At 28.0% G+C, this 13,371-nt stretch overlaps 1 protein-coding gene across 1 annotated transcript; it reads right to left on the bottom strand.

Annotated features, from left to right (window-relative positions):
* Window positions 1-9,193: 9,193 nt before the first annotated feature.
* LOC107819551 (uncharacterized) lies at window positions 9,194-13,178 on the bottom strand. Its single transcript, XM_016645670.2, has 2 exons — window positions 12,928-13,178; window positions 9,194-9,873 (listed from the first exon to the last, which is right to left on the bottom strand). The coding sequence occupies exons 1-2, from the start codon at window positions 13,066-13,068 to the stop codon at window positions 9,538-9,540; spliced, it is 477 nt and encodes a 158-aa protein (XP_016501156.1). The 5' UTR covers window positions 13,069-13,178; the 3' UTR covers window positions 9,194-9,537.
* Window positions 13,179-13,371: the final 193 nt, after the last annotated feature.

The following is a 13,371-nucleotide window of genomic DNA, read 5'->3' as shown; positions in this document are numbered from 1 at the left end:
TTTGATCTTAACATAAATTTCATATTCGAACTCTTTTAATATAATCTATCAAGTAATCTAAATATAATCATATATTCTTACACTAAAATGATACATTATATTAATTGATGAAAAAAATAAATTTTAATTTTGATCTTAACATAAATTTTATATTCGAACTCTTTTAATATAATCTATCAAGAAATCTAAATACAATCATATATTTTTTATTTTCATAGAAAAATAATTTTCTGATGCGGCTAACATCTGGGATGCATAATTAACCATTTGGACAAAGAAAGAAAGCTCCGACTAAAGTAAAAAAAAAAAAAAATTATAGATTAATCATAATTTAGTTAGTTAATTATTCTACTTTTGCAATAATAATTTATATTTTCTAATATATTGAAAATAAGTCTTATATATTATTTTTTATTTATTAAAGTAATCGAATATTTTGCATTTTGCTCATGAGGAAATAAACATTTTATGTAAGTTAAATGACTATGTTTCTGTCATTTTAGAATGAACTTTAGAATATATGTATTGTAAAAAAGAAATCTCTAAAATATGCAAGGGTTACGTATTACTGTAACTAAAAAGTAAGTTCAACTGTAAATTTGAAGTAGTAAAATTATAAAACTTGAATATATTGTAAGGTTAATGATGGTTTAGGGCTTATATGGGATAGAGTTTCTTCTTTTATTAAGATTGTTAAATAGGATAAATACTTATCATTTCATAAATTTACAACAACAACAAAAAAAAAATTAACCTTTATTTTATAATTGAAACACATTTTTAATATGATGTTCATGTCATTTTTAAAAGTTTTTATTAATTAAGACGGGGTACACGCGCAAAGCGCGTACCCTAAGACTAGTTATATTTAGGGGTGTCAATGGATATTCGAAAACCGACTAAACCGACCGAACCGTACCGCACCGAACCGATTTTTAGGTTTCTTTTTAAGAAACCGTAGGTTTTTATATAAATATATAACCGCACCGATAATTAGGGTAGGTTTTTTATTTTATAAAAATAAACCGAAAAAAAAACCGTACCGAATAAATTTTACATGTAGAAAATATATTTATTTAGTAAGTTTTAAAATAATAATGCATTAAATTTTCTTTGAGCCTTGGAATTATGAAAACTATTACAAGCCAACAAGTAATTAAACTCAAAATACTAATTTCTAAAACCTATTATGCTACTTCTACTTAAACTAAGTTATTTCAAGTATCTTTATTAGCAAGACACAAAGTATTCTAGTAATTAAGAGTAGCAAACTACAATGTATTGAATATGTTTCCTTTCATATAATTTAGATTAATCTTTTTGAATATTTAATCTTCTATAGACTTTATTCTTGAGTCCCAGCTTGGTATATCTTTCAACTCGTGTGATTAATATTTTCTTTGTCTTTGTTTGATTTCTTTTACAATGTTGTAGAATAGTTGATGGATCTATACTCTAGCCATTTTTTTTTTTTAATTCATCACCCTTTTAAACAGTAAAAATGTTTAGAGAGTTTTGCTAAGTCCTATAAAAGAACGTACGTTATTGCAATTCTACTTCTACTGGTGAATTTTACATGATATTAAAAAAATCCGAAAATTAACCGAACCGTACCGATACCAAAGAGAAACCGACATGATTGGGACGGTTTTGAAAAGTCTAATTTTGGTTATACATAATAGAATAACCGAAAAATTGGTATGGTACAAATTTTATAAAATAACCGACCAAACAGAACCATTGACACCCCTAGTTATATTAAAAGCACGAAGGCCCTTAGCGAAATGTCGTTCGCCTTTTTTACCCTTTAAAACATAGAGTTCACATTGGACAATATAGTAATTTAAGTATTTCATTAATATTTAATAAAAATTTAACAATCTTGGAATGTTAACGAGATTATTTGATAAATTTTTGCCACAATTATTTGTTATTAGTTTTGCTTTAATTATTTAGTATAATGTTTCTTCACGTTTCTTACATAGGAAAGTTAATAAAAAAGTTTCTCTAAACTTTCGCTTTCCTATGACTTCGTTTGTTTGCCTTAATTATTTGGTAAAACTTGTCTTCATGTTTCTTACACAGGGAAAGTAAATAAAAAGAATTTCCTGTACTTTCGCTACTTAGTTCACTCTCATTAAATAACCGTATGTCTATTGGACTTTGGTTAAATTCCCTTTATTCTTTGGAGTAATAAATATTTGGTAATTTTTTCATATACTAGAATAGTTAATAATGTTTTTCCCAACCTTTTACTACTTTGTTCAACTTTCAATAAATGACTTTATTTGTCATTAAATTATCTAAATTAGGAAATTTTGTAGTTAGATTCTCCATGAGCATATAATTCCTTTTATGTATCAATTTGTGTACCAAAATATTTCTATAAAAAAAGCTACAATGTCACAATTTAATTGTCAAACTTCGCACTATTCCAACACCATAGTTTCAGATTTTGTTTCTTTTACTAATATCAACATCTTTTATTACTTCGTATTTTGCAAGCACGTTTGCATGCACCGGATTTTAGTGTTGCATCAACAATTTATCTTTATTGTTGCATCAACAAATTATTATTATATAATTTTTGTTTCATGTTTTGGACGTGGCTAATTTCATATCTCACGTAATTTACAAATTTAATACATATTATCGAACAATTGCAATTCATCACAAAAATCGATTAGACATTCGATCTAAGTCTTATTACTTAAATTAGTATATATTTTTTCTTTGTTGTATGATAAATAATACTTATTGCTATGCCAACTTAAGTTGTTTGTTTTAAAAAACAAAAATTAGATTATCTCCTTTAATTTGTGTAATATTAATACTACATGATTTGCGTTATTTGCAATTGACCTGCTTGAATCACTTAGATTTCAACAATTACATCTGTTCAGGTAAACAATCTTCCTTATATCATAAAAATAACCAATTATTGAATTAGTCACTTTGATAACTTATAAAACTCTTATGCATGCTTTATTTTAGGTACACCTGAATGGCCAGTGAAAAGGAATTGTCAGACCAGTATGTCCCAATTAATAGTTTAAGAGTATCTGATTCATGTTGGATAATACGAGTGTTAGTGTTTGGGAGTGCAATAGTAAAACAAATCAAGGCATCCGAAAAATTGTGACATTAGTTAATAAATAGGTAATTTTTATTTTGTATCAATATTTTATTTCATGTCTTTTCATATTATAGTTTTAACCATCAGATTAGCTTAAAGTGAAACTTTTTGTCGGGAACAAAAATTCACGCTATACTTTTCAATGGTTATATTGAGAAGTGGAAAAATTATTTACAACAAAATAAAATTTGCTACATCATAAACGAACGCATCAATAGTGCCAATCCTAATTTCCAATCATCGCACGAGGAGCTTGAGATTGGATTTAAGGAGAATACTTTAGTTGAAGAAAGCAATACTCACTTTTTGACCATTGGTTTTTCAAATAATTTTATTTCATTCGATAAGGCATCAAAGTGCACCAATCGAACAAATTTTGGTAAGTTATTTAGATTTCATCCAGTAATCTTTCACTAAATATATAAATAATATTTTACTTCTGTTCGCCTTATTAATTTTTTGATAATATACATTACCACATCCAAGCTTCGTTGTACCACTCAATTTAGTGTCTACACGCTGAATACAACTATTTCTTTAATGTAATAATTTTTTTGCATCGTCAATTGCTATTATGCTTAATTCATTCTTGTTCAATTAAATATGCACTATTTTAGATAGTTTACCATTTAAATATTTTATACGTAATTCATTCTTATTCTACCTAATTAAAATATGCTCTTTTGTGCATAACGCATAATACACGTGCAATGCATGTATACTAAATCTAATACTATATTAAAAGCATGAAGGTCCTTAGCGAAATGTCGTTCGCCTTTTTCGCCCTTTAAAAATAGATTTCACATTCGATAAAATAGTAATTTAATTATTTTCTTAATATTTAAGAGTTTAGAATCACTTAAAATATTGACTATTAAATAATTTTCCTATTTTAACTACGTATGAGTCCCAATTTTTCACATACATTGCATCTTTAATTTATAAAAGCTTAATTATTATTTCCTTAAATTAATTAATTAATTAATATTTCTAAGTTTTATACAAGAAAATTAATTAATTTTTACCCAAGTCAAATCTCATACTCCTAATAATTGTCTAACAAAGTAGAAACAAGTTATATAAAGAAAATTTGCTTCTGCGGGGCTTATTCATTAATTAATTAACACTTCTACATTTTATACAAGGAAGTTATTTGATTCTTATGGAAGTTAAAGATCTCTTGCTCTTAATAGTTGACTGACGAAGTACAAACAAGTTATATAAAGAAAATATGTGGTTGCAAGACTCACTACGGTAGAATTCAGGCACCTAAGGTCAAGATAAGTACTTACAAATTAAATTTACTTGATTTTTAATCTATTTTGTAGTTTTGTTTTGTTTATTGGTACCAAAGAAGAATTATAATTTGCGGGGTATGATTTTGGATCTATTTAGGTTTCTGATCTATATATTTTTCAGTTTTAATTATGGACTTCATATGTATGTTTGTAGTTAATTTCTCTTGCTTAGAGACATTTCTTTAGATTGAGTCTCAACACTTCTATATTCGTTGATGTAACGTTTTTTCAGGTACGATTTTCACTAAGTTATTTTTATGTTTACTTTTTTCAGATATTGCTATCCTGTTTTTTTAGAATCTCTAATTAATGGAGAAATTTTATCTCTGCCAAGTGCCAAATTATGAGATTGCTTAGATTAATAAGAACTTTGTTTGTTAAGTAAATTAGAATTCTTACATGTAAATGTCATATGGGATACAATTTATATCCCCCACGAATTGTCTATATTCATCTCTTTCCGGGGCAAATTTTGTTGTGTCTTTTTTTCAAAATTAATTTTTATTGTACTATTTGATTTTAATGGTAGACACATCACTATGAAGAAGGCGAATTAAACATCTTTCTTTAAATAGCATAATTCTTTCTAACTTTTAAATGTCTATAAAATATTGTTGGAGTATATATTTTTCAACGTATAAAGAAGAATGTTTGTTGATGAATGATAAATTTTTGTCAGATTTGTTGCATAATACATTCGAACTAATCTCTTTAAAACTTTAAAGAAGAAATTAACAGAGGCACAAAAAGATTTAAAGCACATAAAGCATATATACATATCAAAAACAGGGAAAAAAACAACTTAATATGATTAATAAATATCATGATTGCACAAATGAAGAATAGAAGAAGTTTACCACTCACGACGGCTGCCACGAACTATAAGAATGATTGGATAAACTAGTAAATTAAGCTACTCTCCGAATATTTAAATTTTGAAATCAATTAAAATTTTACCTTATAAAGAATATTAATTTCCTTATTTGATTCAAACTGAATTAAATGAAGAAAATTTTGTTCTTTTTTCCTTTCAAGCGCTTGGTGCTCGAAATCTTTCGTCGGTAACTTCTTGTAGTTTGCCACATTTTTTGTGGAGTTCAACTATTGTGTTCTCTCATATTCTTATTACTTTACTAATTTTTGTTTTTTCTTTCTTTTTTTATTATTGAAAAGTTTAATACTATAAAAAATATTTTTATTTTCCTTCATAATTACACTTATATTTAAAAATTGGGATGCGCTAATATAAGAATCTAAAAAGGCAAAAACTTATTTTTTTAATGTTGAAAACAAATAGTTACTTTTTTAATTAACTAATTAGAATTTAATTGAATTGAATTACGCCTTAAGTCCTAATATTTAGGAGTTAAAAATTATTCAAGATTAAAATTTTATTATAATATATTCATAAATACAATAATAATTTATTTACGTATGACTTTCCAGATATTTTTTAATATATGAGGTGTTTTATATTAAAGATAATAAACATGAGTAATAACGCTGCATTCTCTGAAGCTACATGTTATTTGGTTGGTTGCGATAATAAAAAAATATATAGAATTAATCTCTCAAAAAGTTATATATGTATTCTTACTTGTACTTAACATGCTTTCTTTTTAACAACAATAAATTTTATTATAAAATTTCTATCTTTCTTTTCAAACTTAATACAATAAATGGAGGGCATCAATTTGGAAGACGTTTAATAGTACAGGAGTTACACGATATTATAAAAGTTCGTACAATAAAAATTGAAGTTGAAAAGATAGAAGGCAAAGAACGTATCAAATATCAATAAGACCAAAAAAAAAAGAAGAAGGAAACAATGAAGACCTAATAACCTATTAAAAATTAAAAATTAAAAAGTAAAATATTATTCTTTAAACAGTATAACCGTTAACTCTATTTGTTGTGCCAAAATTATAATTTTGTATAAATACGAAGCAATTTGTGTTGATACAATATTTAATATTCAGTTTAAATTTTTTAATAGAAACTATTTAATTCGATTAAAATACGATATTAATATTATTTATATGAGGAAAAATATATTATCAATAATATTTTATTATTGACGTGATAAACACGTGCAACGCACGTACACTAAGACTAGTCTATAATATATTAAAAGTACGAACGCGAAATGTCGTTCGCTTTTTTTACCCTTTTAAAATAAGTTTCACATTGGACAAATATGTAATTTAAGTTACTTTCCTAATATTTAGGAAGTTAGAATCAAGTAAAATTTGAATTATTACCTAATATTTAGGAGTTTGCAATCAACTAAATAAGAGTAAAATATATTGAGAAAAAAGAAGAGAATATAAAAAGTAAAAGGCAAGTTTCTTTTCAACCAAGGACAACAAAATATTGTATAATTTTCGTGTAATTATTTGGGAAAATAGGAGTAATATTACGTTTTCTTTTCCTCGTATACCCTACGGCAATTTCAATGGAAATATGTTTCACTATAATACAATACGATACATTATAAAATGGTATAAAACAACCATCTAAACAAGCTGTAAGGATGTAACATAAGACAAAAGGTATTCAAAAGAGTTGTCATTATTATTTTTCTTTCTTTTTATATTCATTCTAATAAATGATAGCTTTCTTATATTTTTAGTATAGTATTATTATTCTTTATAATTCAATAGTAGTTATTTAAGACTGTATTTTGTTATTTATCAATATTTTCTTAGGAGCTATAATTCTACCTCATCACTCACAAATTTCTAAAAGACCAAAAGATTCAAAATTTTCATTTATTTTATTATCTTTGAGTAATTAAAATAAAAGTATTTTTTCTGTGTTATTTGTTTATAGTATTTGGTAACAAAAATAACAATAAATTTTATAAGATATTTTACTCATCATAAATCATAGTAAGGCATATAAAGACTTATGTGGAGCTAGCTTTATGAGATTAACATTCATTATTTTTAGGAACTTATATTTTTTATATTTAATAACTCACACATTATTTAATAACATTTACGTAATTTTTAAAAGTTATATATTTATTGATAATATATATATATATATATATATATATATATATATATATATATATATATATATATATATATATATATATATATACACACACACACACACACACACACACACACACACACACACAAAATAATTTCTGTCGCGGGGTAAAAGTGATATTTGACCAATTTTGTGCTCACACCAAGATTAATTTATACGTACTATCTCCTCCCACATTGAGTACCAATAACTCTAATTTCCAACAATAAAGAAAAAGGATACACAATCCGTTTCAATTTATACGAGTTAGTTTGATTCGGTACAGATTTTAAGAAGAAAAAAAATCGATTTTTAAAACTTGTGGTCTTAAAAGCTTAAGGGGTAAAAGCTTTATCGGGTTATGACATTTATGTGGTTATAAAAGTTTTTCATTAAGGGTAAAATAGGTAAAATGAAGAGTTTAAAGTTGAATTATTTTTAAATTTAAAAATATATCATTTATTTTTTAACAGACTAAAAAGAAAAGTATCTCGTGTAATTAGAAACGGAGGGAGTATAAGTTTACTTATTCCTACGCTTTGTTTTTGGCATGATTTTGGGGACATAATATGCCAAATTTGGATTTTTCTCAATACTGAACTCTATTGAAACCCTACCACAAAAAAAGAAGCAGCCAAACATATTAAACTGCACAGTATCTCACCAAATAAACCCATTCAGTCAGGCAGATTTGTTTGCCACACACAATGTCCTTCACACAGAAACAAGTCACGCCATCTGTCTCTTCAGTCATAAACAAAACAAAAATAGAAAGGATTTAAATGACACAATAAATAAATGTCACTCTATCCCTGTACGCCGACCTTACCCCTACTTGAAAGGATAGAAAAATTATTTTTTATAAATAGTCGGCTAAAGAAAAATATAATTATAATTATAAAAAATGTAAAAACTATGTTATGTGGTACTTAAACTCAAGAGAAAAACTAAAGGAAAAAACACATTCATGCAAGACAGCCACTGGGACTCACCAATTTATCATTTTCCAACATCAAACTATCATATTACTAATATTACTCCCTTATTTGTCATGATTATTAAAATAGTTGTCTCAAATTATCTGTCCTTTCAAAAGTTCAATACAAAATTAATTATTTTCTCCCGATTTTATCCTTAATAGTAATTGTTCTTGAAGATAAACATAGCACATAAATAGATTATATATTCAATGATGAGATTATATCGAAGACATAAATAAAGATAAAATAGCCAAACTCCGTCTAATATTACTCCTTCCGTCTTAAATTATTTGTCATGATTATTAAAATAATTATCTCAAATTATCTTTCCTTTCAAAAGTTCAATACAAAATTAATTATTTTTTTCTAATTTTATCCTTAATAGTAATTGTTCTTGAAGATAAACATAGCACATAAATAAATTATATATTCAATGATGAGATAATATCTAAGACATAAATAAGGATAAAATAGCCAAACTCCATCTAATTAATATTTTCTTAAAAGGGATATAAAAAATAAACGCAAAATATAATTTGAGATGGAGAGAATACTATTATACTACACAAATCTCAACACATTTGTCTTGAGGAAAATAGTACTACTCATTAACCAAATAGCAAAGGGAACATGGATAAAGCATAAAACCAACTATATTAGTACTAGTAATACACAAATCTCAACACATTTGTCTGAGAAAATATAGTATTAACCATGAGTCAAAGGGAACGTGCACAAGGTAAAAACCAAAGTTTGGTAACTTTTACCTCATATCAACACTTTTATCCCACTTTAGTACCAAAACTAGTAGGTGTCATAGCAAGTCTAAGAAACTAAAAAAAGACGCTAATAAACGGCAGTCTTGTGCACTCAGCTTCTGCGATGCGGGCAGGGAATTTGGGAAGGGGGACCATAAGAGTCTATTGTATGGAGCCTAGCTTTACATTTCTGCAAAAAGGTTGTTTCCACGGCTCAAACTCGTGACTTCTTGATCACACGGCAGCAACTTTACCAGTTATGCCAAAACTTTCCTTCAAAAAGGAAAAAGAAAAAAAAAACAATAGACAAAAGAAATTAAATAAGATCATGCAGCATCATCAGTCACACCATTTTCACTCTCATTGTTGATGTTGATGTTGGTGGAGGTTGTTGTTGTACTTTTGCACAAAAGAGTAGTACTCTTTTTGGATGAACCTTTGGAAAGGCTAACAGGGTATTTAATGGCATTAAGCTCAAGCTTTCTGAGTGCAGCTTTACCAAGATCAATGCCACAGATATCTGAAAGCCTGACAAGATAAAGCAATACATCTGAGAGCTCTTCACCTAAATGCTGCTTCTCTTTTTCTTCCCAATTTGGTAGGCCTTTTGGGACCTCACCTTTCCACTGAAATATTTCAGACAATTCTCCCACTTCACCCACCTAGTAGTATTCAAAAACAAACATGCATTAAAATAACCAAATACCAAATTCTTCATCATCATCAGCACCAAGCTATTTATACTACAATAACAACAACGACAAACTCAGTGTAATTCCACAAATAGAGTTTACCTACGCATACCATTGAGGGGTCGCCGGACCCCATAAATTTCTCAAAATCCTTGTGTGTGTATACCTTAAAATATGAAAATATATATAATTTGGCACTCTAAACACTAAAATATATTTAAGGGGCATTGATTAAAAAAAATTAATGGTGCCCCCATCTCATAAAAGATCCTAGGTCTGTCTCTAGTCTTGGGAGGTTAGTGTGTAAGTAGACCTTACCCCTATTCTGAACAGGCAGAGAGACTGTTTCATATAGACTTTCGGCTCAAGGAAAATGAAAAAAGAAACCATAGCGACAGGCATGTCTCTAGTCTTGGGAGGTTAGTGTGTAAGTAGACCTTACCCCTGTTCTGAACAGGCAGAGAGACTGTTTCATATAGACTTTCGGCTCAAGGAAAATGAAAAAAGAAACCATAGCGACAGGCAGTAATAAATACACCAAGCTACTTATCAAAGGATTTAATTAGTAGAAACTAACACTAAATTAGTTTATATTATTAGTATAGTTTAACGTGTGCCTAACTGTTTATCCTATTTTCCAAGTTCCACTACCGTTATTGTTTAATCAACGAAAAGTCTAAAAATTCTTTAACCTGTAGTTGATATAAAAATGAAAAGACACCAAGAAAAGATGAAAAAAGAAGCGGTAGCAACAGTAACAAAAGACACCAAGCTATTTATAAAACAAATCCAGTGTAATCCCACAAGTGGAATAGAAAAATTTAATCTGTACGCAAACTTTACCCTTATTTTGAAGGGATAGAGAGACTGTTTTCAATAGATCCTCGACTCAAGAAAAACGAAAAATGAAACCGCAGCAACATACAGTGATAAAAGACACCAAGCTATTTATCAAAGGATTAAATTTATACAAACTGATACTAAATTAGTTTATATTATTAGTATAGTTTAGCGTGTGCCTAATTAATTATCCTATTTTTTCAAGTTGCTTACTACAATCGTTGTTTAATTTATAAATATTTTAAAAATTCTTTACACTGTCCATGTATAAAAGTTAAGAAACATTTTATTCAATCAATCAATGTTATGCTTTTTTCCCTTGCTGCAGTATTTTATGGTAACTGATCAGTTTTAGTGCAAGTGTTGCACTACTTTTCATATTTTGACAGCAATGCTATAATTACATTCTAGGGAACACAATTAGTACTGCCTTGTTTGGTTACCAAGAAAACTGAGGGAAAAAAGAAAGCTTTTTCTGGGGCTTTCACAAATTTAGAAATCCTCAACAATGACATGATATCCAAAACCCACATATATTTCCAAGAAAAAGAAAGATGACTTTTTGGGGTCGTTTGGTAGGATGCATTAGGTAAAATAATATTTGGGGTCGTTTGCATTAGCCTTGTGTATTAATAATACCTTGTTTGGTAGATATTTTAAACTTATGCATTAGTTATGCAAACATTAGTTATACATCCTATTTGGTATTATCCTATGCATAACTAATGCATAGAAAACCATGGTATTAGCGATGCAACGGATTTTAATGCATGCATAGCGTAGTTAAAGACAAAATTGTCCTTCAAAATTTATGCTTGATTAAAATATGTTAGTTATTATATTAATACAAGTTTAAAATAATTCAAATAGTGAAAAATAAAATTATATATCTAGTAAATAAATAAATACTTAGCATATTTCTTTTTTTATAAATAAATATTTAGTTCTATATTACAATAGGTAGACAAATCAAATAATTTTTTTAAACTTTTTCATATAAAAATATTTCTCAACATTTGTTTCTTTTAAAAAGTTTTAGAGTGATGGACTGGTTTTGAGGATATTTTTGTAAACAAACAATTCTTTAAAAAATTGTGTAATGCTTTAATACATCAAACCAAACAATGGATAAGAAATATGTCATCGTAACTAATACCAGTATAACTAATGCAAGCATAACTAATATCAGCATTACTAATACACCATATTCAGCATTATTCTTATGCACCCTACCAAACGACCCCTTTGTTTCATGCTTTTGTCAAATACAGAAAACTGGTTTGAGCTTTCAAAGACTCCAACTTTCCTTCTTGGCCATTACTAATTCCAGTGAAAAACACAACTATCCTTTGATTCAACTAGCTATATGCAAATCAACAATAACAATAACCAGTAAAATCCCACCAAGTGAAGTTTGAGAAAGGTAGAATGCACACAAACTTTATTCTTGCACCGAAGGAGTAGAAAGGCGATTTCCGGGAGACGCTTGGCTCAAAAGGCAAAAGCAAAAATTATCAAAATTGGCTTATTACACCAAAAAAACACAGAATATAACCTAATAACTCGATATACACCATCAAGTTTTAACGGCGGCAAAAAGATTAGGTCATTTTTTCCTATATTCCAAGTTTTGATTGACAGAGTGAATGAATTTGGGAGATAGCAAGTAGCTCTAAAATTAGTCCAAGGTACGCAGAAGCTTATTCGAATCGCATGATTATTAAAAAAAAATGACTCGGTACAGCAACAATAACAAAAACTCAGTGGATCCACAAGTAGAGTTTAGGGAGGATAGTGTGTATACAGAACTTAGCCCATCTTGAAAAATTAAAGATATTATTTTCGATAGACACTAACCGAAAAAAATAAAAAAAGCAAGATACCGAGAAAACCGAAACGGATAATAGTGAGAGAACATCTGATGGTAAACAATAAAATCAAGAAATCATAAAATACAAAGAACACACCATTTTTGTGAGACAAAAAGCTAAATAAACATGATATAATAAAACCCCAGAAATAAGCATAACAGAAAAAAAACAAACACACGGACAAAAAACACATAGAGGACAAAGTTGCACTATGTACCAACCTTACCCTACATAACCAAAAATGCTTCATTCTACAATTAAAAAAAGGTTCAAATAATAAAAGTTAAAACAAAAGTGTTTGATATGTACAAACCAGTGCTAAAAGGAGATTTCTTGGAGTATGGAATTGATCCCACTCTCTTTCTTTTGCAAAATCAGCCATTTTTTTCTTCAGTAGTTCAAGACTAACCACCCCTTTAAATTCTTCTCCTTCATTTTCTACTGCTCTCTTCATGTTTTCTTATTCTTTGGACTGATAAAAATGAGATTTTGTGATTATATATGTAGATGTTGAACCTGCGCCGACTAATATTTTTGTTTGTGCGTGGTTTGTGTGAGGTTTTTTAATGGTGGTTTTGAGGTTGAAAAGGTATTGGTGACTGGGAAACTGGTCAGCCGGTTTGCTGAAACATATTTTATGTATTGCTGGAACTGACATCTGGCATATATATGCCAGTTGATATATGTTTTTTAATGACCACTTGCTTATGTATTTATTACTCCCCCTTTCAATTTTCAATTTGGACGACACATTCCT

This window comes from Nicotiana tabacum, chromosome 7 (assembly GCF_000715075.1).
Source record: "Nicotiana tabacum cultivar K326 chromosome 7, ASM71507v2, whole genome shotgun sequence".
In the NCBI taxonomy this organism is placed as follows: domain Eukaryota; kingdom Viridiplantae; phylum Streptophyta; class Magnoliopsida; order Solanales; family Solanaceae; genus Nicotiana; species Nicotiana tabacum.
The sequence above is the reverse complement of the archived record's forward strand: the minus strand, read 5'-3'. Positions and strand labels throughout refer to the sequence as shown.

Bases quoted from the DNA above. Each gene is read 5' to 3' on its own strand.
- LOC107819551 (XM_016645670.2), bottom strand. From the start codon at position 13,068: ATGAAGAGAGCAGTAGAAAATGAAGGAGAAGAATTTAAAGGGGTGGTT. The intron at 9,874-12,927 runs GTTTGTACATAT...GAATACTACTAG, and splicing joins GAAATCTCCTTTTAGCACTG to GTGGGTGAAGTGGGAGAATT.